The 23,176-nt window shown below is 48.5% G+C and overlaps 1 protein-coding gene across 2 annotated transcripts; it reads left to right on the forward strand.

Annotated features, from left to right (window-relative positions):
* Positions 1-5,818: 5,818 nt before the first annotated feature.
* On the forward strand, positions 5,819-22,928 carry Ap1m2 (adaptor related protein complex 1 subunit mu 2). 2 transcript variants are annotated; one of them, XM_075967966.1, is made up of 12 exons: positions 5,819-5,957; positions 8,677-8,833; positions 9,013-9,080; positions 11,698-11,828; positions 11,918-12,065; positions 12,151-12,277; positions 15,133-15,281; positions 15,376-15,447; positions 18,175-18,333; positions 20,810-20,935; positions 21,927-22,002; positions 22,540-22,928. In XM_075967966.1, exons 1-12 carry the CDS (start codon positions 5,916-5,918, stop codon positions 22,560-22,562), a joined length of 1,278 nt encoding a protein of 425 aa, XP_075824081.1. In that variant the 5' UTR covers positions 5,819-5,915; the 3' UTR covers positions 22,563-22,928. The 2 variants fall into 2 exon arrangements, with proteins under 2 accessions (XP_075824081.1, XP_075824082.1); XM_075967967.1 differs by having other exon boundaries at positions 15,139-15,281.
* The last annotated feature ends 248 nt before the right edge of the window (positions 22,929-23,176 follow it).

Raw genomic sequence — 23,176 nt, forward strand, 5'->3', positions numbered from 1 at the left:
AGAGAGACACGGCTGGGTGTGGTGGCGGCACACACCTTTGATCTCCAGGGCTCTACACAGAAAAGCCTTGTCTCTAAGAAGAAAAAAATATTTATTTTTTGTTTCATTTTTTCCAGAGCACATCTGTAATCCTAGCACTTGGGAGTGAGTAGGAGTCTCTGAAGTCAAGGCCTCCCTGGCTAACATAAGGAGCTCCAGGCCAGCCAGCGGGATGGGGTGAGACCCTGGCTTAGCCACAAGAACAACTGGGAGCACCTGGGCGATGGCACATGTCTTTAATCCCAGCACTTGGGAGGCAGAGGCAGGTGGATCTCTGTGAGTTCAAGGCCAGCCTGGTTTATAAGAGCTAGTTCCAGGACAGGCTCCAAAGCTACAGAGAAACCCTGTCTCGAAAAACCAAAAAAAAAAAACAAAAAAAAAAAAACAAAAACAACAACAAAGCAAGAACACCCGGGTGGCCTCCTGACATCCTGGCTGGCCAGCCAGCTCCAAGGACCCACTGTGTTTCTGCCACGTCTGGCTTTTTCTGTGGGGGCTCGGGAAGATTCTCAGGCTTTACCCACCAAGCATTCTCCTCATTCCTCTACCACAAAAGTCTTCAAATAATGGTGAGGTGGGCTCAACAGGTAAAGAAGGTGCTTAAGGCAGCCAAGGGAGTTGATCCCTGGAGGAGAGAACCACCTGCTGCAAGTTGCCCTGTGATCGTCCCTGGTGTTGCCCTGGCACAGGAACCGCCCCCAACAGGTAAATAAAAGAAAAAAAATGTAAATGCTTTAAAATAGATATTGAAATTCAATATGTACAGTATGTACAAGCATAGGCTGACTTTCCAGCACTCGGGAGTTCAAGGCCAGCCTGGGGTGCTGGACACCTTAACTTAAAACCATCAAGAATACTCGTGGTTACAAGCCTGCCCAGGGCACAGGATGGGTGGGGGTCAGAGGCACTTCTCCACAGGGGAACCTGAGACAAAGAAAGACTTGAAGAAAGAAAGATGGTGAGTGCCAAGTCTAACCAGGGACCACAGGCTGAGGTGCCTATTTAACACATCAAAGTGGACCTGACCTCCAGGATCCCCCAGCATCCCTCAGTCCCTACCTGTTACAGGACTGGCTGGCATACCCACCCTCTACCCTGAACTCTCAGGCCCAGTGGCTGGGCTGCCCTTTCTCCAGAGGCTGTTCCCTACATAATCCAGACATTTTGGTTAGAATATTTTACAATGAAGGGGCAGGGGTAGGATGGGAAGGATAGTCACTACATCTAGGGCCCTTATGGAATGAAACCCTGTGCCCGAGGCCAGCAGGAAACTAACCGTACAGGGTTAGGGACCACAGAAGGTATGAGAGAGACAGCAGGCCATCATCACGGTGAGTAAGAGGAGAGGAAAAGGGAAGGAGGCTGATAAGTAGAAGCTGAGGTCTGGGGGAGGACAAGATATTTGGGACAAACTGGGGCGAGGCCACCAACTCTGGGGGATGGTGATGGCTACTGAGCCGGAGTGGGCTGGGCCAGGCCCGGCAGGGCTGGGTTGGCTGAGAGGAGACAGAGCTAGTCTGTTCTCTGCTCCCACTGAAGCGCTCAGTTTCATGAATTTTTTAGCTAAATAGGCCTTGAGTTTCAGATTCCAGGGCAGGGAGCTGGGCCCAGGACTCTAAGTTCCATTTACCCTGTGAAAGCATCTCGGGCCCAGGAGACTGTTGCTGGCTTTGTGCCAGGCACATTTAAATCTGGAGGCCAATCCCAGATGTACCCCTCCTTAGGAGACATCCACCTTGCTTTAAAATTATATTAGATTTATGTTTTGTGTATGTGTGTGGAGGTCAAAGGACAAGCTACCAGATAATCCATCAGTCCTGTGGGACCTGTCTTTGAGTCATTTCACTGGCCACCTCCCCACAAACACACCTTGTTCTTTATTCCTGTTTGTGTTTGTTTGTTTTTGAGACAGGGTTCTCTGTAGTTTTTAAGGCTGTCCTGGAACTTGCTCTTGTAGACCAGGCTGGTTTCAGATTCACAGAGATCTGCCTGCCTCCTGTTCTGTTTATTTTCTGTAGCCCTGGCTGGCCTGAAAATCACTGTGGAGATCTGCCTGTCTCTGCAGGGAGATAGAGGGCTGGGATTAAAAGCTTGTGCCACCAGCTGGGCTCCCCACCTTGTTTTTGGAAAGTGTGTGCGTGTGTGTGCTTGCGCAAGTGTGTGCTCACGTGTGAGTGCGTGTGTGCACCCGTGTGTGTATGTGTGTACACCTGTGTGTGTGAGTACACCATGTGTGTGTGCACCTGTGTGTGTCTGTGTGTGCACCTGTGTGTGTACACCTGTGTGTGTGAGTACACCATGTGTGTGTGCACCCGTGTGTGTGCGCATGTGAGTGTGTGAGTGTGTGAGTGTGTGAGTGCGTGTGTGCACTGTGTGTGTCTGTGTGTACACCTGTGTGTGCGAGTACACCATGTGTGTGCGCACCCGTGTGTCTGTGTGTACACCTGTGTGTGTGTGAGTGCAGCCATGTGTGTGCACCCGTGTGTGTATGTGTGTACACTTGTGTGTGTGAGTACACCATGTGTGTGTACACCTGTGTGTGAGAGTACACCGTGTGTGTGTGAGTGCAGCCATGTGTGTGCACCCGTGTGTGTATGTGTGTACACCTGTGTGTGTGTGAGTGCAGCCATGTGTGTGCACCCGTGTGTGTATGTGTGTACACTTGTGTGTGTGAGTACACCATGTGTGTGTACACCTGTGTGTGAGAGTACACCGTGTGTGTGCACCTGGGTGTGTCTGTGTGTGTGCGCGTGTGTGCACTTTGTCTCACAGTGGCCAGGCTAGGCTGGCAGGTCAGTGGTCAGTGAGCCTCAGGGATCTGCACCCTCCCTCCCCTCAGGGATGAGATGAGCCCAGGTTGCCCTGAGTCAGCTGATGATCAGGAAGGATCTCATTTCCATGAGCAGAGGCTACCTAAAACCTTAAGGCAGGAGCTCAGTTGGTAGAGCATGGGCCTAGCAAGCAAGAAACCCTGGACTTACCCCCAGCACCATAGAACTGGGCGTGATCGTGCATTCCTGTGACCCCCCATGACTACGACTACTTCCTCTTCCCTTCCTCTTCCTCCCCCTCTTCCCCTCCTCCCCTTTCTCTTCTCTACCCCCTCCTTCTTCTTTTTCTTATGCCAGGGTTTCTCTGGGTAACAGTCCTGGCTGTCCTGGAACTCACTGTGTAGACCGGGCTGGCCCAGAACTCACAGAGATCCCCCTTGGGGTGTGCTCCACCCTGCCTCAGGCATTCCCTTAGAGAGTGGAGGCTGTAGTTAGCTGGTAGAGTGCTTGTTTAGCATACACAAAACCCTGGGTTCAGCCGGGCGGTGGTGGCGCACGCCTTTAATCCCAGCACTTGGGAGGCAGAGGCAGGCGGATCTCTGTGAGTTCGAGACCAGCCTGGTCTACAGACCTAGTTCCAGGACAGGCTACAAAACCACAGAGAAACCCTGTCTCGAAAAATCCAAAAAACAAAAAAACCCCACAAAACCTGGGTTCCATCCCCACCACTGCACATCCACACCCCAACTGCCTACTCTGTCAATGCACTGTGGTAGGGTATGTACATCATCCTTCACTTGGAAGGTGGAGCAGTCTCAACAGGAGTTCAAGGTGATTCTTGGCCATATAGAAAGGCCTGTACTACATAGGTCTTTAAAAAAAGGTGTATGTGTGATTATCTGTCAGTAATTATAGCAAGCCCGAAGATGGTGCAGCTATTAGGAAGGGTGTGGTGAAACTGTTGGGAGTTTAAGGTTAGCCTTAAACATTTTTTTTTTAAGACAGAATTTCTCTGTAACTTTGGAGACTGTAACTTTTGGAACTAGCTCTTGTAGACCAGGCTGACCTCGAACTCACAGAGATCCTTCTGTCTCTGCCTCCCAAGTGCTGGGATTTAGGACGTGCACCAACACCGCCCGGCACCCATCAAAAACTTTTTTTTTTTTTTTTGGTTTTTCGAGACAGGGTTTCTCTGTGGTTTTGGAGCCTGTCCTGGAACTAGCTCTTGTAGACCAGGCTGGTCTCGAACTCACAGAGATCCTCCTGCCTCTGCCATCAAAAATATTTTAAGGGCTGAGAGTGTAACCAGTGGTACAGCCCTTGCCGGGTTCATGCCAAGGTGGGACTTCCGCCCGACAGGACGGTAAAAACATAGAACAACAGAATTGTGACTTAGTAACCTGGCTATGTGGCCTTCTGACTCTCTGTGCTGGGATTCCTCAGTGCTGGCTGAGTAACTCTACCGACAGGCGCCCTGCCTCTGCCTTAGGACAATCCCCGGGGCTGTTCTCAGAGTCTTCCGCACTCCCGGCCAGATAAAGGACTGCGACTGGCTGGCTAGCCCGCGGGGTAGAGGGGCTAGGGGAGGGAAGAAGAGGGGTGGCTGCGGCAACGAGGCTCAAGCGGGCTGTGTCGCCCCCTGACGGCCGTTCAGGAAACGTTTCTTCCCTGGTAGAGCATCACGCTGCTGACTCCGGGAAGGTTTTGAGGTGGTTCCCTTTCTCCCCACTCCGCGAAACAGTAGTCCAGCACTTGGAAGGTAGAGACAGGATGATCTTGCGTTTAAGGCCAGCCTGGGCTATTAAATAAATAAATGATGTTAGAGAACAAAAAACAAAGTCAGGTGTGGTAGCTCGTGACCTTAATCTCAAGACTTGTAAAACTGAGGCAGGTCTGAACGGCGTAATGACTAGGTCATCCTCGGTAATCTCAACCTTCCTTCTAGAATTAGAAATATTACAAAAAAACTGGTCAGGAGTGGTGACACCTTTAATCCCAGCACTGGGAAGGCAGACACGAGTGGATTTAGTGTCAGTCCAGTCTACAGAGTTCCAGGACAGCCAGGGCTACACAGGGAAACCCCGTTTCTGGGGGAAAACAAACAAAACAAAGTTGTAAAATGTGTAGTGTATGGGGCTGGAGAGATTGTTCAGCAGTTAAGAGCACCGGCTGCCGTTCCACAGGACCCGTGTCAATTCCCAGCAACCACCATGGCAGCTCACAACTGTCTGTAACTCTAGTTCCATGGGACCTGACGCCCTCACACAGACATACGGGCACATAAGATGCAAATAAATAAATTATTAAAAAATGTATAGTGCGAGTGAGTGAGAAGGACTGACATTACTGAACATCTGTCTGGTGGTGGCACTGGGGCACCAACAGAAACTGTTCGTGCCTCCGTGAGTGGGGCTAAGTCTGTTAGAGACTGGCATTTGTGGGTGAGAGAGCAAGGTCCATAGATACATGAGCAGATTAACACCCTAGTGGATGAACGGAAGCTTGTATGTATGGCTGGGTTGATGGATGCTGATGTGGATGAAGGTGTGTCGGAAAGGGCGATAAATGGATGGTAGCCAGATCAATGGACACGTGTCCTGGGGGTCTCATCATCCACCCGGGCATTTTTAAAAAATATTTTTAATGATTTATTTAGCTTTATTTTATGTGCACCGGTGTGAAGGTGTCAGATCTCGTGGAACTGCATTTTCAGGCAGTTGTGAGCTGCCATGTGGGTGCTGGGAATTGAACCCAGGTCCTCTGGAAGAGCAGTCAATGACTTGACCGCTGAGCCGTCTCTTCAATCCCCACCCAGGCATCGTTGATCACCAAAAGAAAATCAGAAAAAAGAAAAGCAAATCAGACAGGGCAGCTGACACACCTCAAGTTCTGCCTTTCCCAGCCCCAGAAGCAGTATCAGCGTTGCTGCCGACCACGCCGGTCACCTGGCCGCCTCCCCTTTAAGACGCGCTCACCTGACGGCCTCCCCTTTAAGACGCGCTCACCTGGCGGCTCACCTAGGTGAGGGCGCTTCCGCAGGAAGAAGGAAGCTGCGCTGCTGCCTCTCCCTCTCGCTCCCGCCTCTCAGCTTCACCGGCTGCCACCATGTCGGCCTCGGCAGTCTTCATTCTGGACGTCAAGGGCAAGGTGAGGTAGGGGGCAAGGGATCGAGGGACCCCGGGAGAGGCCGCTGGCGCAGGTCCCGGAGCCGGGGACCCGCCCCCTCCAGCCAGCGTCTGCGGCAAGGGGCTTTACTTCTTGCCTTACTGTTTCCCTATATGTAAAATGGGAATAAGAAAGATCCTTACCATATGAGCGCCCTGAACCAGTGAGCACAGCCCTTCTGCAAACCATAGAGCTCAATAAACTCGCACAGTGTAACTATCCGGAGAGGAAGGCCTTCCCTTTCTCCTTGCAAGCTGCCAGTCCCTTCTCCAGTGGCCATCATAGCAGCAGATGAAAAAAGAGCCCTGTAATAAAAGGATAAAATATAAAGTAATTAAATGGACAGGGCCGGGCATGTGCCTCAGTTGTGAGCTGGCTAGATTTGATCCCAGAGCGCTGTATAAACACCTGTAATTCCAGCACTTGGGGGTGGAGGCAGAAGGCTCAGGGGACCAAGAGAATTTGAGGCTACATGATACACTGCCTCAAAATCAAACAGCCACTTGGTGACCTGAGTTTCAGCCTCGAACCCAAGTAAGGGAAAAGGAGAAAACCCATAAATTGTCCTCTGACCACACACACACTAGCCATGGACCCACACTGCTGCACACACATCGTGCACACACAAAAAACAGTGCATGTGAAAAAACAATAACAACAGCGGAGCCGGGCGTTGGTGGTACAGGCCTCGGGAGGCAGGCGGATCTCTGAGTTCTAGGTCAGCCTGGTCTACAAAGCTAGTTCCAGGACAGCAAGGGCTCCCCAGAGAAACTAGTCTTGAAAAACAAAAACAAACAAGCAAACAATAAGGACAGTGGAAGGAACCATATCAAGTACTGTGTACCTTTAAACCTTGCTACTCTGGAAGCTGAGGCAGGAGGATGACCTGAGCTCAGGAGTTCAAGGCCAGCCTGGGCTACAAGAGCAAGACAAAACAAAGAAATAAAATACTCTTGAACAAGAACAGTTCATGAAGAAGGGTTCAGGTCAGCTTGTCTACTTTTTGTGGCCATGGTTTAAAGCCCCTACTTTCTCAGTCTAGAAAATGGAGACAATGACACCTGTCTCAAGACTGGGGAGGCATGGAGGGGGAACTGTGGTTGGGATGTAAAATGAAATGGAAAAAATACATTATATATAAAAAAGACTGAGGCAGGCACTGGACTCCTTAGCAAAGGTTCCTCCTCTTCCGCAGTGGTGGGATGGAACCCGAGCTAACCACACAGCACCTCTAGGCCACGTTGTAATCCTCTTCTTACTTGTTCTTGTTGTTGTTTGGTTTTCAAGACAGGGTTTCTCTGTGTAGCCCTGGCTGTCTGGGAACTCTCTCTGTTGACCAGGCTGACCTCGAGCTCAGAGATCCTCCTGCCTCTGCCTTCCTAGCGCTGAGATTAAAGATGTGTGTTACCACTACCCAGTGCTCTTCTTACTTGTCCTCCTACCATGTGGGTGCTGGGGACGACCCTCAGGCCATCGGGCTTGGTGGCAAGCCCTTCTTCTCCCACTGAGCTCCGTCACTGCCCCCTCTCTAATGTTTGCTTTGAGATGGTTGAGTTACCCAGGCCTGCTTCAGATTCACTCTGTAGCTTCGCCATCCTCCTGTCTCAGACTCTCATCCAGCCTCCCTGACTGATGCTGGATTGACTTTTGAAGTGCTGAGGATGAACGCAAGGACTTCATGCATGCTAGGCCAGTCCTCCACTGCCGAGCTCTACTCAAGCCCCTCATCCTTTGTCTTCTGTTTTGTTTTTTTGTTTTTTGTTTTTTCGAGACAGGGTTTCTCTGTGGCTTTGGAGCCTGTCGTGGAACTAGCTCTGTAGACCAGGCTGGTCTCGAACTCACAGAGATCCGCCTTGTCTTCTGTTTTGAGGCAGACTCCCATGTAGCCCAGGCTGGCTTTGAACTTCTGTACAGCCAAGATGCACTGCTGTTCCTCCTGCTACCACTTCCCACTCTCCCCAGCACAGCACTCATTAGTAGAAAGTTGTTGAGCTTCATATGGACCCAGTATACTTTTAACTGTGGGTCTTATGTACCCACTTAACAGGCACGGAAACTGAGGCATACAGAAGTGGAGCCTTACCTACGCCACTTAGGTAACAAGTCTGTGGGAATTAGACACTGAGCATGGTGTGGCGGCAAACACCTGTAATCTCACCATTTAAGAAACCAAGGCAGGAAGGATTGAGAGTTTGAGACCAGCTGGGTCTCCATAGAGAAACTGTCTAATAAATAAGAAAAGAAAAAGAAAGATAGGCTAAGGATGTAGTTTACTCGGTAGAGTTTATTTTGTTGTTGTTGTTGTTTGTTTTCAAGACAGGGTTTCTCTGTAGCTTTGGAGCCTGTCCTGGAACTAGCTCTTGTAGACCAGGCTGGCCTCAAACTCACAGAGATCCGTCTGCCTCTGCCTCCTGAGTGCTGGGATTAAAGTCACGCGCCACCACAGCCCAGCTGGTAGAGGGTTTGTCTTCATAGCTCTAGCTAGGTGGAAGCAGGAGCACCAGGACTTCACAGTCATCCTCAGTGACAAGGCTGGCCTGGGCTATGTGAGGTACTATCTCCCCATCCCTTCCATAAAAAAAATAGAGGCCAGGTGTATATGGGAAAGGAGGGTTAGAGAAAAGAAAATATGACATCCTAAGGCCCCTGAACCCTGGGTCTGGGTACTGGTGATGGCTGAGTCCTTTCTTCCTGTCCTTAGCCCCTGATTAGCCGAAACTACAAAGGTGACGTGCCCATGTCGGAGATTGACCATTTCATGCCACTGCTTATGCAACGTGAGGAGGAGGGTGTGCTGGCCCCGCTGCTGAGCCATGGCCGAGTACACTTCTTGTGGATCAAACACAGCAACCTCTACTGCATCCACCCCATGCTGGGCAGGAGTGCCAAGAACTTGATCTAGAGGGCGGGCGATGTACTGAGACCAGTTTACACAGTGCGTGGGGTAAGGGGTAGGAGAAATGGGGTGGGGACTTCAGGAGACATGTAGTACCCCTCCCTCGAAAATGGCTCTTTTTCCTTAACCTTACTGTACCAGTGGTGGCCACCACGCTGAAGAACGCCAATGCCTCTCTGGTGTACTCCTTTCTGTACAAGACTGTGGAGGTAGGTACTGGCCTCTCATTGCTAGCTGGTCTGTCTGTCTATTTGTGCTCCCCCTCTCCCCCATGACATGCCCATTAAAGCCTTCTCTCTCCTCTCACCACTGGATTAGGAAGAGTCGCCCCCAGATTTGAGTTTGGGGTCTAGTTCCATTTCCCTGCTGTTTCTGTGCCTACAAACCCAACAGGAGTGCTGTTGTAACGGGAAGGGAAGAAAGGGATAGGAAAAGGGAGCCTTGGAGGTGAAGAAAGACAGAGAAAGTGTCCCCCCCAGAGGGCAAGGTGAACAAGGCCCTGAGGTGTGCATAGAGTGGAGGCTAAGGGGTTTGAGCAGAACAAGGTTCAAATGGGGGATGCAGGTTGAGCATCAGTGTGCTCGGTGCTGGGCGTGCCCTGATGTTGGGTGTTTCAGATGTTAGAACCTTTGTAGATGTGTAGTGAGACATCCCGGGGATAGAGCAGAGACTTCAGGAAACGAGCTTGTCTTTCGTGTATACATGTGTACTTTATATTCATCTGGAAGTTTGTTTTATTTTATTTTATTGGTTTTTCTTTTCAAGACAGGGTTTCCCTGTGTAACAGCTCTGACTGTTCTGGAACTTACTTTGTAGACCAGACTGGCCTCAAATTCACAGAAAACATCCTGCTGCTGCTTCCCTAGCGCTGGGATTAAAGGTGTGCACCATCACTACCCAGCCGAAAAGAATTTTCAAATTCTTTAAAATTTATTTTTATTTGTATGGGTGTGCTAGAGTGTGTGTCTGTGAACCACATGCCCAAGCAGGCTGGAATGGAGCATTGGATCCTTTGGGACTGGGGTTAAAAGATGGTTTGAGCTGTTATGTAGGTGCTGAGAATCAAACCTGGGTCTTTGGAAGAGCAGCCAGTGCTTTGAATGACTGAGCTAGCTCTGCAGCCTCTGGAAGGCCATCATTATTTATTTGTTTGTTTGTTTGTTTGTTTGTTTATTGCCAAATGGTGGTGTCCAAGCCTTTAATCCCAGTACTTGGGAGGCAGAGGCTGGTGAATCTCTATGAGTTAGAGGCTAGCCTAGTCTACAGAGCAAGTTCCAGGACAACCAGGGCTATGAAGAGAAACCACACACACACATACAAAAAGAAAGAAAGGAAGGAAGAGGAAGGAAGGAAGGAAGGAAGGAAGGAAGGAAGGAAGGAAGGAAGGAAGGAAGAAAAAGAAAAAAGATGTCTCCCCACCCTAGCAACCATTAATGGCCTATAGATCCCCAGAAGTGGTGTCTCCTACATCCCTCTCCATAATAGGATGCTGACTGCTCAATTTAGTTCAGGTAGTCATGTCTGTGTATTTATTTTTGAGACAGGCTCTCTTGCAGCCCAACTGACCTTGAACTTCCAGGCACAGGTGTACCTAGTTTTTTATTGGAATGTATTACATGTATTCAGTTAGTTCTTTGTGTGTGTGTGTCTGTGCACCGGCACATGTGTGTGCACATGTGTGTGAGGTATGGGTGTGGAGATCAGGAGACAGCTAGCCTTCAGCACATGGGTCCCAGGGTCATCAGGTTTGGTAACAAGTGACTGCTTGCTAAGCCATCTGTCTCGTCTGTTTTGCTTTGATGTTGGTTTTTCATCTGCTAGAGAATTACATCCATTTACTCTGTTTTATTCTCTTCTGTTTACATCACATCACTGGCCCTATACACCTGACAGATACACAGATTCGTGGTGCAGAACATGGATCTATAAGATATACACTTTATTTAAGATTTATTTACTTTTAATTTTATGTATATGGGTATTTTGCTTGCTCGTATGTCTATGTGCTTCAGGGATGCAGTGCCCACAGAGGCCGGGATGGAATGTTGGCTCTGCTGGGACTGGAGTTACAGACCGTTGTGAGCTGCTGTCTTGGTGCTGGGCACTGAACCTGGACACAGTGCTTTTAACCCCAGAACGTCTCTCCAGCCCCAACTTTTTTGTTTGTTTTGTTTTGTTTAAGACAGGGTCTCTCTATTTAATCCTGGAACTTACTATATAGCCCAGGTTGGCCTTGAACTCAAAAAGACCCCTTGTCTCTGCCTCCTGAGTTCTGGGATTAAAGACATGACCCACCATACATGGCCTCCACACTTTTTTTCTTAGGGAGAACAAGATGGATCAGACCTCTCATCCTAGAGCTTTGAAGGCTACAGCAAGTGGATGGAAAGTTCATGCCCAGCCTAGGTTCCATAGCCAGACCCTGTCTCAGAGCAACAGTCTGGAGGGCTGGGGTGTAGCTCCTTTGTAGAGCCCCTGCATAGAATCCCCAGGGAGGGGCTGGGGTGTTGCTCATTTCTAGAGTCCTGACCTAAAGCAAGGTGCTGGTTTCTTCCAACCCCTGTACCATCCCCACACCCAGAAAACCCATTTTAACCCCTCTAGCTGTCAGTCTAGATTCTTCAAGGTGTAGGTTTCCGCTGCTGTTTCCTTCCCACGCTGGCATGTTGAATATGATATACCCCATCACCCGTGGCTATCACTTTTCCTCATTAAATTGCTCCATGGGAGGGAGCCTGTCTCTCTGTTTGCAGCCCAGGCACAGAGTAAGTAGGTTGTCCATATTTGCTTACTGGCTGAGTGTGTTCCCTGGAACCCCACGCCCAGGTCTTCTGTGAGTATTTTAAGGAGCTGGAGGAGGAGAGCATCCGTGATAACTTTGTCATTGTGTACGAGCTGCTGGACGAGCTCATGGACTTCGGCTTTCCGCAGACCACAGACAGCAAGATCCTGCAGGAGTGAGTACGAGAAGGTGCCTGTGACCGGGAGGCTGCTCCCTCTGAGAGGTCCCTGGTTTAGCTGAGACCCTCACTGCTCTCCCCAATAGGTATATCACACAACAGGGCAACAAGCTGGAGACAGGCAAGTCTCGAGTACCATCCACAGTCACCAATGCCGTGTCGTGGCGCTCCGAGGGGATCAAGTACAAGAAGAATGAGGTCTTCATTGACGTCATAGAGTCTGTTAATCTTCTGGTGAGCTTCTGTGCCTCATGTCCTGGGGGCAGGAGGGGGGACTCTGTACCTGTTGACACCCCACATTGGGATACCCCCTTTGCAGGTCAATGCTAATGGCAGTGTCTTGCTCAGCGAGATTGTGGGCACCATCAAGCTGAAGGTGTTTTTGTCTGGGATGCCAGAGCTGCGGCTGGGCCTCAATGACCGAGTGCTCTTTGAGCTTACTGGCCGTAAGATTGGGGGGGAACCCCTTCCCGGGGAGGGGCTACCCCTAGACGGAGGCCAGTTCTGAGATAAGTGTTCACATGCTCTCTCATAATGGAGCCTTGTGTCTCAGCAGCAAAGTTCACCTAACAAATGCTTTCTTTGTTAATGAGAGCTGCCTGCTGATCAAGCCTTGACATTCTAGTGGGAGCAGACAGGTTAATAATATTTAAACATCTCTCAGACAGACAGACAGAGTAATCCATGTTGTAATGTCAGCACTCTGGAGGCTGAGGCAGGAAGGTGAGGAGTTCAGTGTCATCTGGTTAGGGTAGCAGATGGGTTATAAGAAATGGGCAGAGATAAATGGTTGCAGCACTAAGAATGCTAAGGGGGCTTAATCAACAAGTTCCAGGCCAAAAGAGAAATGTTGTCTCAGGAAAAAAAAAAAAAAAGGTGGATGTCACCTGAGGAAAGACACCTGGTATTGTCCTCCGGTGTCAATGTATACATGTACACACGCATACAAATATACACACGCATACAAATGTACACACACACACACACATACACACTGTAAAATAAAGCCAAACAAGAAAAGCCAAGTCAAGCCAAGCATAGTGTTACATAAGAGTAATCCCAGAATTTGGGAGGTAGAAGCAGGAATCAAGGTAATTCTCAACTACTTAGTGAATGTGAAGCTGTTCTGGGCTACATAAAACCCTGTCTCCAAAGATCATACCAAGCACACCTTTCACACTAGCACCCAGAGGCAGAGGCAGGCTGATCTCCACGAGTTCAAGGCCAGCCTGGTCTACAGAGTGAGTTCCAGATCAACCAGGGCTCCACAGACAAATCCTGTCTTGAGGAAAACCCAAACCAACCATCCAACCAAACAAACAAAAACCAGGCTTTGGAGGCTGGAGAAATGGCTCAGCAGTCAAGAACACTGTCTGCCTTTCCAGGAGACCCAGCACCCACATGGTAGCTCACAACTGTAACTCTAAGATCTGACACCCTCACACAGCTGTACATGCAGGCAAAACACCAATGCACATAAAATATAAACAAACGAATAAATAAAAAAGCAGGCATAGAAGCCAGGCAGTGGTGGCGCACACCTTTAATCCCAGCATGTAGGAGGCGGAGCAGGTGGATCTTTGTCTACATAACAAGATCCAGATCAGCCACGATTACATGGTGAAACCCTGTTCCCAAAACAAATCAAATACAAAGGTGTGCATGGTGGTGTTTATCTGCTCTGTGACACTGGAGGAGATCCTCAGAGTTCTCTGGACATTCCTGCTTGCTAGTTTGTGAGTTCCAGGTTGAATGAGACACTTTTTGTCAAAAGATAAGACAGTGGGCTAGAGAGAAGGCTGAACAGGGAAATCACTTGGCCACAAACACCTGAATGAGATCCCTAAACCCACACAGAAAAACCCAGAAGTGCTGGTGTACATCTGAAATCTCAGCATTCCTTTTAAAGATCTTTTATTTATTTATTCATAAATTAATTAATTTATTTATTGTTTTTTTTCAAGACAGGGTTTTTTTTCCCTTTCCTTTTTTTTTTTTCTTGAGTGGAGCCAGTCCTGGAACTCGCTGTATAGATCAGGCTGGCCTCGAACTCACAGAGATCCACCTGCCTCTGCCTCCTGAGTGCTGGGATTAAAGGTGTGTATTACCATTGCCCAACTCCTTTTAAAGATTTTGTTTACATGTTTATTTGTTCATTTATTATGTATATGGGTATTTTTTTTCTGTATGTGCATCATGTCTATGTAGTACCCACAGAGGCCAGAAGAGGGTGCCAGATCCCCTGGTACCTGAGGAATTACATGTCAGCCCCATTAAGGTGCTGGGAATTGAACCTAGATCCTCTTCAAGAGCAGCCAGTGCTCTTTTCCCCTGAGCCATCTTTCCAGCCCCATGAAGTCTAAGCACTGATGTATGCAGTGGAGGTTGAGACAGGAGGATCTTTCAGAAGCTCACAGGCCAGCTAGATTGAACAGCGTGGAGCCTTGACATGGTGGGAGGGAAGAGGCGTGGCAGCCACACACCTATCCTCACGCATCCACAGCAATCTGTTAAACATGAAAAGGGCCGGGGCTCAGTAACCAGGACCCACATGGTGGAATGAGAGCACTGACTTCTACAAGCTGTCTTCTGACCTCCATTTGCACTGGGGCACACATGCCCCACCTCCCAAGTAAATAAGTAAATGTAATAATAATTTAGGGAAGAACCTCTGGTTTCCACATGTACACATGAACTCATATAATACATACATACACACAGTACAAAGGGAAAATTAGAGCCTGGAGAGGCTCCCAGTGTCTGAGGACATTTCTCGCTCCTGCAGAGGATCTGAGCACCTACTTCAGGTGGTTTACAACCATTTATAACCCCAGCTCCAGGAGCTCTGACACCATGTTTGACCTCTGTGAGCACCGAACACGCTTACACACGCAATCACTCAGACACACAAACCTCCATCTAATTAAAAGTACTAAAATTTGTGCTGGGCATGGTGGCTCATGTGTTTAATCCTACACCTGGGATGAAGAGATGGGTGGATCTCTAATTTGGAGGCCAGCCTGGTCTACATATGGAATTTTAGGACAACCAAGGCTATGTAGACTGTCTCAAAAAAACAAAAATTAAAAAAAAGTCTTGCTAAAATTTTTAGAAGAATAAAATGAAAATAGAAAGCAGAAGATTGGGGTGGGAGCCAGACGCTGGGCTTCTGTTTCAGGTCCCACCACTACCACTCAGCCTAGACCCTGGGCCTCCTCTGCAGACTGGAGAAGGTAGCACCCAAAGGTGGGGTGGAGCACACTCCTCAGCCCCAGGGTCACTCTGCTCTCTCCACTCCGAGTTTCAGGGAGCAAAAATAAGTCTGTGGAGCTGGAAGATGTGAAATTCCACCAGTGTGTGAGGCTTTCACGCTTTGACAATGACCGAACCATCTCCTTCATCCCCCCGGATGGGGACTTTGAACTCATGTCTTATCGCCTAAGCACCCAGGTGAGATGGGGCCCAGCCTGACACAAAGGAAGTGGTGGGCAGTGAATCAAGGGCAGGCGTCAGAATCTCTGAACACTGCCTCCTCCGCCTGCAGGTCAAACCCCTGATCTGGATCGAATCAGTCATTGAGAAATTCTCCCACAGCCGAGTGGAGATCATGGTCAAGGTGAGCTCTGGGAGGAGTCTTTCTCCGCACAGGCACCATGTTTTTAACTCTTTTTCCCTTAACTTTGTGTGTGTGTGTGTGTTTTACCTGCATGCATGTCTGCCATGCAAGACTTGCCTGCCTTGTGCCCACAGAGACTAGATGAGGGCACTGGATCCCCTGGAACTGGAGTTATAGATGGTTGTGAGCCTCCATGTGGGTTCTGAGACTCAAAGTGGAGTCCTCTGGAAGAGCAGCTAATGTTCTTAACCCCTGAGCCATCTCTTCAGATCTTTGCAAGATCTCACTGTGTAACCCTGGATGAACTCCCTGTGTAGACAAGAATGGCCTCAAACTCAGAAATCTGCTTGCCTCTGCTCCGCCTCCCAAGGGCTGGGTCTAGAGATGAATGATCTTCTCAGCCCCTTATTGGTTTAAATTTTGTTTTTATTTTATGTGAATGGGTGTCTTAGAGTTTCTATTGCTGTGAAGAGACAGCATGACCACAGTAACTTTTTTTTTGACCATAGTAACTCTTACAAAGGAAAACATTTAATTGGGGTGGCTTACAGTTCAGAGGTTTAGTCCATTATCATCATAGTGGGACATGGCATTGTGTCTGCAGACATGGTGCTGAAGCTGAGAGTCCTACATCTTGATCCACTGCAACAGTAAGTGATTTGAGACACTGGGCATGGACTGAGCACGTGTGAGACCTCAAAGCCCGCCTCCACAGTGACATGCTTCCTCCAAGACCACACCTACTCCAGCAAAGCCATTTATTTATTTACTTTTTGAGACAGGGTTTCTCTGTAGATTTGAAGCCTGTACTGGAACTAGCTCTTGTAGAACAGGCTGGCCTCAAACTCAGAGATCCACCTGCATCTGCTTCCTGAGTGCTGAGGCATGCACTCAGGAAGTTTTTATATTTTTATTTATTATGTATACAATATTGTCTATGTGTGTGCCTGCAGGCCAGAAGAGGGCATCAGACCTCATTACAGATGGTTGTGAGCCACCATGTGGTTGCTGGGAATTGAACTCAGGACCTTTGGAAGAGCAGGCAGTGCTCTTAACCTCTGAGCCATCTCTCCAGCCCTTGAGACAAGTTTTCTTTGTGTAGCTTTAGAGCCTGTCCTGGAACTCACTGTGTAGAACAGACTAGCCTTGGACTCACAGAGATCTGCCTGCATCTGCCTTCCAAGTGCTAAAATTAAAGGCATGTGCCACCACTGCCCAGGTAGTTTTTCTTTCTTTCTTTCTTTCTTTCTTTCTTTTCTTTTCTTTTCTTTTCTTTTCTATTTTCTTTTTCTCTTTTTCTTTTCTTTTTTTTTTTTTTTTTAAATATTTATTTATTTATTATGTGTACAATATTCTGTCTGTGTGTATGCCTGAAGGCCAGAAGAGGGCACCAGACCCCATTACAGATAGTTGTGAGCCACCATGTGGTTGCTGGGAATTGAACTCAGGACCTTTGGAAGAGCAGGCAGTGCTCTTAACCACTGAGCCAACTCTCCAGCCCTCTTTTTTTTTTTTTTGAGACAAGTTCTCTCTATGTAGCCCTGGGTTGTCCTGCAACTTGCCAAGTAGACCAAGTTGGTCTGAACAGAAGCCAACTTACAGAGATCTGCTTGCCTTCGCCTCCTGAGTACTGGGATTAAAGGTGTGCACTGTTGCCGCCACCACCCAGTTTATGACATTTTCGTAATTTATATGATGTGATAGTTTGAATGTAATTGGCCCCATAAACTCACAGGAAGTGGCTTTGCTGGAGTAGGTGTGGCCTTGTTGTGTCACTGTGGAGGTGGGCTTTGAGCTCTCACACATGCTCAGTCCATGCCCAGTGTCAGCTCACTTCCTGTCGCCTATCCATCAAGATGTAGGGTTCTTAGTGTTTTGTTGTTGTTGTTGTTTTGTTTTTTTTTAGGTTTCTTTCTTGTTTTTTTGTTTTGTTTTGTTTTTGTTTTTTAAAGATTTATTTAGTTATTATGTATACAACATTCCATGTATGCCCGCATGCCAGAGCAGGGCACCAGATCTCCTTATAGATAGATGGTTGTGAGCCACCATGTGGTTGCTGGGAATTGAACTCAGGACCTTTGGAAGAGCAGCCAGTGTGCTCTTAACCACTGAGCCATCTCTCCAGCCCCTCTTTTCTTTTTTTTTAAATTTATATTTATTGAGCTCTACATTTTTCTCTGCTCCCCTCCCTGCCTCTCCTCTTCCCTCTTCAGTCCTCCCCACAAGGTCCCCATGCTCCAATTTACTCAGGAGATCTTGTCTTTTTCTACTTTCTACTTCCCATGTAGATTAGATCTATGTAAGTCTCTCTTAGTGTCCGCATTGTTGTCTAAGTTCTCTGGGATTGTGGTTTGTAGGGTGGCTTTCTTTGCTTTATGTTTAACAAACCACCTATGAGTGAGTACATGTGATAATTGTCTTTCTGTGTCTGGGTTACCTCACTCAAAATAATGTTTTCTAGCTCCATCCATTTTCCTGCAAAATTCAAGCTGTCATTATTTTTTTTTTTTGACCCTGAACACTGCCTCTATAGTCCAGGCTGACTCAGGCTGACTCTGAACACTGTCTCTATAGTCCAGGCTGGACTTGAACTCTGTCTCTATAGTCCAGGCTAGCCTTGAACTTGACATCCTCCTGCTTCAGCCTCCAGAGTAGCTGGGATCACAAGCACCCAACACTAATCTTGCTCAGGTTGAATTCTTTTTGCCTCCTTCTCTCTCCTGACAGGCTAAGGGGCAATTTAAGAAGCAGTCAGTGGCCAATGGCGTGGAAATATCTGTGCCCGTACCCAGCGATGCAGATTCCCCACGCTTCAAGACCAGTGTGGGCAGTGCCAAGTATGTGCCCGAGAAGAATGTTGTCATTTGGAGTATCAAGTCCTTCCCTGTGAGTATTAGGAAAGGTGGGATCCAGGGTGAGAGGGGCTTTAGTGGTGGTGGGGCCTGCCTGCACCACATGAGACCTCATCAGTATGCACATGGCTATCATGGAGGCTGAAGAAGTGGGGTACACTAGATGTGTGACTGTGTCTGCCTTCCTTCCAGCTGGGAGGTGGAGGCAGGAGGATAAAACAAACACATAACTACTTCAAGTCTAGCCTAGGCTACATGAGATTCTGTTTGAAAAACCAAACCAAACCAAGGTGGAGAAACTGAACCTTCCTGAAATAACATCTCCCTTCCCCATAAGTCCTTAGGGATACGGCTTTGGTTCCTGGTGTTTCCTTCATAGACTCAGCTCATCTGTGAAATGGGATGGATGACAATTGACCCACATTCTTTTTTTTTTTTTAATTTTATTTATTTATTTATTTATTTATTTATTATGTATACAATATTCTGTCTGTATGCCTGAAGGCCAGAAGAGGGCGCCAGACCTCTTTACAGATGGTTGTGAGCTACCATGTGGTTGCTGGGAATTGAACTCAGGACCTTTGGAAGAGCAGGCAGTGCTCTTAACCACTGAGCCATCTCTCCAGCCCTGACCCACATTCTTTTTGCTGATATTGTTGTTTTTGTTTTTTAGACAGGGTCTCACTGTGTATCCATGGCAGGCCTAGACTCACTATGTAGACCAGGCTGGCCTCGAACTCACAGAGATCTGCTTGCCTCTGCCTCCCAAGTGTGTGCTATAATGTCCAATTGTGACCACATTCTCCACATTCTGAGCACTAGTGGCTTTATTCTGTGTTAATTTCGTGTGTGTGTGTGCACCATGGGCACAGGTGGAAACCAGAGGATAACTTATAGGAGTTGGTTCTCTCCTCCCCAATGGATCGAACTCGGTGGCAGGCTTGGCCGGAAGTGCCTTTCTTGCTTCATAATCTTGACAGTCCTTTATTTTTTTTATTATTGACTTTTTAATTTTTGTTTGTTTGTTCGTTTTTTGTTTTTTAAGACAGGGTTTCTCTGTGTAGCCCTGGCTGTCTTGGAACTCACTGTGTAGACCAGGCTGGCCTCGAACCCACAGAAAGCCACCTGCCTCTGCCTCCAAAGTTCTGGAATTAAAAGCATGCGCCACCACTGCCCAGCTGACTTTTTAAATCTTTTCATAAGTGTAAGTATTTTCCCTGTATATAGTATGTGCGAAGTCAGAGAAGACACTGGATCTCTGGCACTGAAACTGAGCTAGTTGTGAACTGCCTTGTGGCTTCTGAGAACCAAACGTGGGTTGTCTGGGAGAGCAGCAAGTGCTCTTCCCCACTGAGTCATCTCCAGTCACATCTTTACTCTTTTGAGACAAGGTCTCGTGTGACCTCCCTCTCTCTCCTACGTGCCAGGAGCACAGGTACCGCCACACCTGGTTTATGTGGTGCTGGGTATAGAGCCCAGAGCAGCACTACCAACCAAGCCGTAGCTGCACCTCAGGGTTGGTGATTCATGCATGCATGCCTACGTGAGAGTGAGACATGGGGGCTGAACACCCTATTGTTCTACCTCTGTTCTGCGCACCCTTGGTTTCTTTTTGTTTTTTGAGACAGGATTTCTCCGTGTAGCTTTGGAGCCTGTCCTGTGTAGTAATAGGGGCGGCGGCAGGGCTGCGTCCTCCAAACCCAAGCCACCTGCCCTGCCCGGCTAGCTTATGCCCCAAATAATTACACGGACACTGTATTCTTTTAAACACTGCTTGGCCCATTCTCTTCTAGGCTAATTCTCACACCTGGACTAGCCCATTTCTAATCATCTGTGTAGCGCCCCTAGGTGCGCTTACCGGGAAGATTCTAGCCTAAGTCCATACTGGGTCGGAGCTGGGTCATGGTGTGCGTCTTCCCTGGAGCAGGTAGCATGGCGTCTCTCCTGCGTCTGCTCCCGAGAGAAGAGCTGTGGAGTCTGACCTCACTTCCTCTTCCTCCCGGCATTCTGTTCTGTTTACTCCACCCACCTAAGGGTGGGCCTATCCAATGGGCCTAGCAGTTTCTTTATTGCTTAACCAAGGAAATCAACAGATTGATATATGACACTCCCCCATCAGTCCTGGAACTTGCTCTGTAGATCAGGCTGGCTTCAAACTCACAGAGATCTATCTGCCTGCCTCTGCCTCCTGAGGACCGTTGGTTTCTTGACACAAGGGCTCACTCTGTACCCCAGAGTGGTCTTGAACTTGTATTCTTTGATTCTCTTGCTTTAGTTTCCAATGTAACTGGAACTATGGACCTTTGCCTTGAACCCAGCCACTGTTAGATTTGGCCTGTCTGTTTTCTCCAGTTGAGGGACAGGAGTTAGACTTTTCCTATGGGTCTCAGCGAGCTCTCTTAACTTTGAAATCTGTATAATGGATGATCCTCTGTGGAGGCTGCTGTGAGGGTTGCCTGAGAGACAGAGGCGGACCACCCACAGAGTTTGATGCCTCTGTGTGTCCACAGGGTGGCAAAGAGTACTTGATGCGTGCCCACTTCGGACTCCCCAGCGTGGAAACTGAGGAGGTGGAGGGCCGGCCACCTATTGGGGTCAAGTTTGAGATCCCATACTTTACCGTTTCTGGCATCCAGGTGAGGCTCCAATCACCTCTCATCTCACATCTTACTTATTCATTTGAGCTTTTATTTATTTTATGTGTATCAGCGTTTTGCCTGCTTATGTCTGTGAACCACGTGCATACAGTCCCTGTGGAGGTCAGAAGGTGTCAGATCCTCTGGAACTGGAGTTACAGAGTGTTTTATTCTAACCCGGGTCCTCTGGAAGAACAGCCAGAGTGCTCTTAACCACTGAGACATCTCTCCAGCCCCCGTTTTTGTTTTTTTGAGACAGGATCTCACTGTAGCCAGGCTGACCTGTAACTCACTTTGTAGGCCAACTGGCACTGAACTCAAGCAGAGACCTGCCTGCCTCTGTTTCCAGAGTGCGCCCCCACAGCAGGTGTTATTAGTTTGTTTGGAACCCAAGCTGGCTATTAGCCAAGGACTCACACTGAGTCCAGGCTGGTCTCAAACTCACCACACAACCCAGGTTGGCCTTGAGTTTAGAATTCCCAAGCTCAGGATGAGAGTCCTAGGATGTGTCCCCATGCCAGGTCCCCCACCTTTGTCTTCTGCTCTGAATGTTGCCTCTTCTGTTCTCAGGCTGGGGCTCTCCCCTCTCTGCCTCCCCTTGCTCAGTCACTATTCACCTGCCCTCCCCTGCCCACAGAGTATTCTCTATTCTCTTGTCCTGTCCCCAGCTCTGTTCTGTATTTTCTCTCTACTTCCTTTTCCCTACTGGCCTGGATCACTCCCTCTTTGTGCTTGTCATGCCCAGCTTGTGTCATATTGTATCCTAAAGTATGCCCTGTGTGTTCTCTTTACACAGGCCATCACTTTTCCTTCCACCTCTCGTCATCTTCCCCCCACCAATAACCCTCCATACCAGGACTGAACCCAGGGACTGGCTAGACAGGGACTCTCCCACGACTCAGACCCCAGCTCCTCACCAGTGACTCTGGAAGGAAGCTCTACTGCTGAGCTACATCCCTAGTTCTTGGCCACTTCTTTTTTTGTTTTCCAGGTCCGTTACATGAAGATCATCGAGAAAAGTGGGTACCAGGCCCTGCCCTGGGTTCGCTACATCACCCAGAGTGGGGGTAAGAGCCTGGCTCTCTGGGACAATGAGATACAAGATGAAGGGCATGGGGACTGATGACTTTGATGATATTTGGGACAGTTCCAAAAGAGCATGTTTTGCCCCAAACCCTTCCCTTACCATGCATGCTTCCTTGCGCTTCAGCTTACACATCTTTAAAATGGGGTGGTGGGCTGGCTACATGGTGACCATAAGGTCTGAAAAAGATGGTGACACTTAGCACTTATGCTGCCTGCATATGGTCCTGGCGATCAGAGGAAGGCGCCTGTGTGGAACTCATCCTGATCTAAATAAGGTTTTTTTTCAATTAATTTAATTTTTTTTATGGCAATAGGACGGAAACCAGGGCTTTACACGCAATAGTTAGGAACTCTACCATCCAGCCACCCATGTCCCAACCCTGTAAGCCTTAAGCACTGTGAAATATTTCCAGGGGTAATTTTGTGCGTTGGGACCCAGGATAGATTTTGTGGGTGTTGGAGGACTCTATTTCCCCTTTCTCGGTTCTAAGATGGTCCCTGCTCATCTTTTTCTGCAGATTATCAGCTTCGTACCAGCTAAAAAGGAGAAGAAGTGGGGATTTGAACATGAGGCTTCTCTCTCCCCAGATCTGAACTGCAGACTATAGAGAGATGGGGTGTGTGTGTGTGTGTGTGTGTGTGTGTGTGTGTGTGTGTGTGTGTGTTCATGCTGGGTTAGGGCACTGATAACACATTCTGGCAGCCAGCACCTGGTACCTCTCACTCAGCTGTCTAGACTGGAGCTCTCCCATCCTGATTTTACATGTAGAGGGCCGAACAGCCCCTCCCCCTCCACGAGTGCCTTCTTGCAATGACCTGCCTTGGGCAGCTCTGGGCTGCTGAGCCGAGGCCCTGCTGGCCCTCCATCTGAGCTTTAGGTGTCATTGAAATAAATCTAACAGCTGTGGATGTGCTTCTTGGCTATGGACTGGGACTGACCATAAGTCGCCAATCTTGCACCCTGCTTCCTCTGCACCCTCCCCTTTGTTCCCTATCTCTCTATGGTTCCCTCTGTAGCCACCAGAGGTCACTCTAAAATCCCGCAGTCCATAACTGCCCCACTTAACCCTGGTGCGCTTCCCAGCTTGTTAAAAGTGGAAGGTGTCTGTTTTGCACACCACTCCGCAGCCACCAGCCCACCTTCCCACCCACCCA

The sequence above is a fragment of the Microtus pennsylvanicus genome, chromosome 3, assembly GCF_037038515.1.
Source record: "Microtus pennsylvanicus isolate mMicPen1 chromosome 3, mMicPen1.hap1, whole genome shotgun sequence".
NCBI lineage: Eukaryota > Metazoa > Chordata > Mammalia > Rodentia > Cricetidae > Microtus > Microtus pennsylvanicus.

Bases quoted from the DNA above. Each gene is read 5' to 3' on its own strand.
- Ap1m2 (XM_075967966.1), top strand. From the start codon at position 5,916: ATGTCGGCCTCGGCAGTCTTCATTCTGGACGTCAAGGGCAAG. The intron at 11,829-11,917 runs GTGAGTACGAGA...TCTCCCCAATAG, and splicing joins GACAGCAAGATCCTGCAGGA to GTATATCACACAACAGGGCA. The intron at 12,066-12,150 runs GTGAGCTTCTGT...CCCCCTTTGCAG, and splicing joins TAGAGTCTGTTAATCTTCTG to GTCAATGCTAATGGCAGTGT.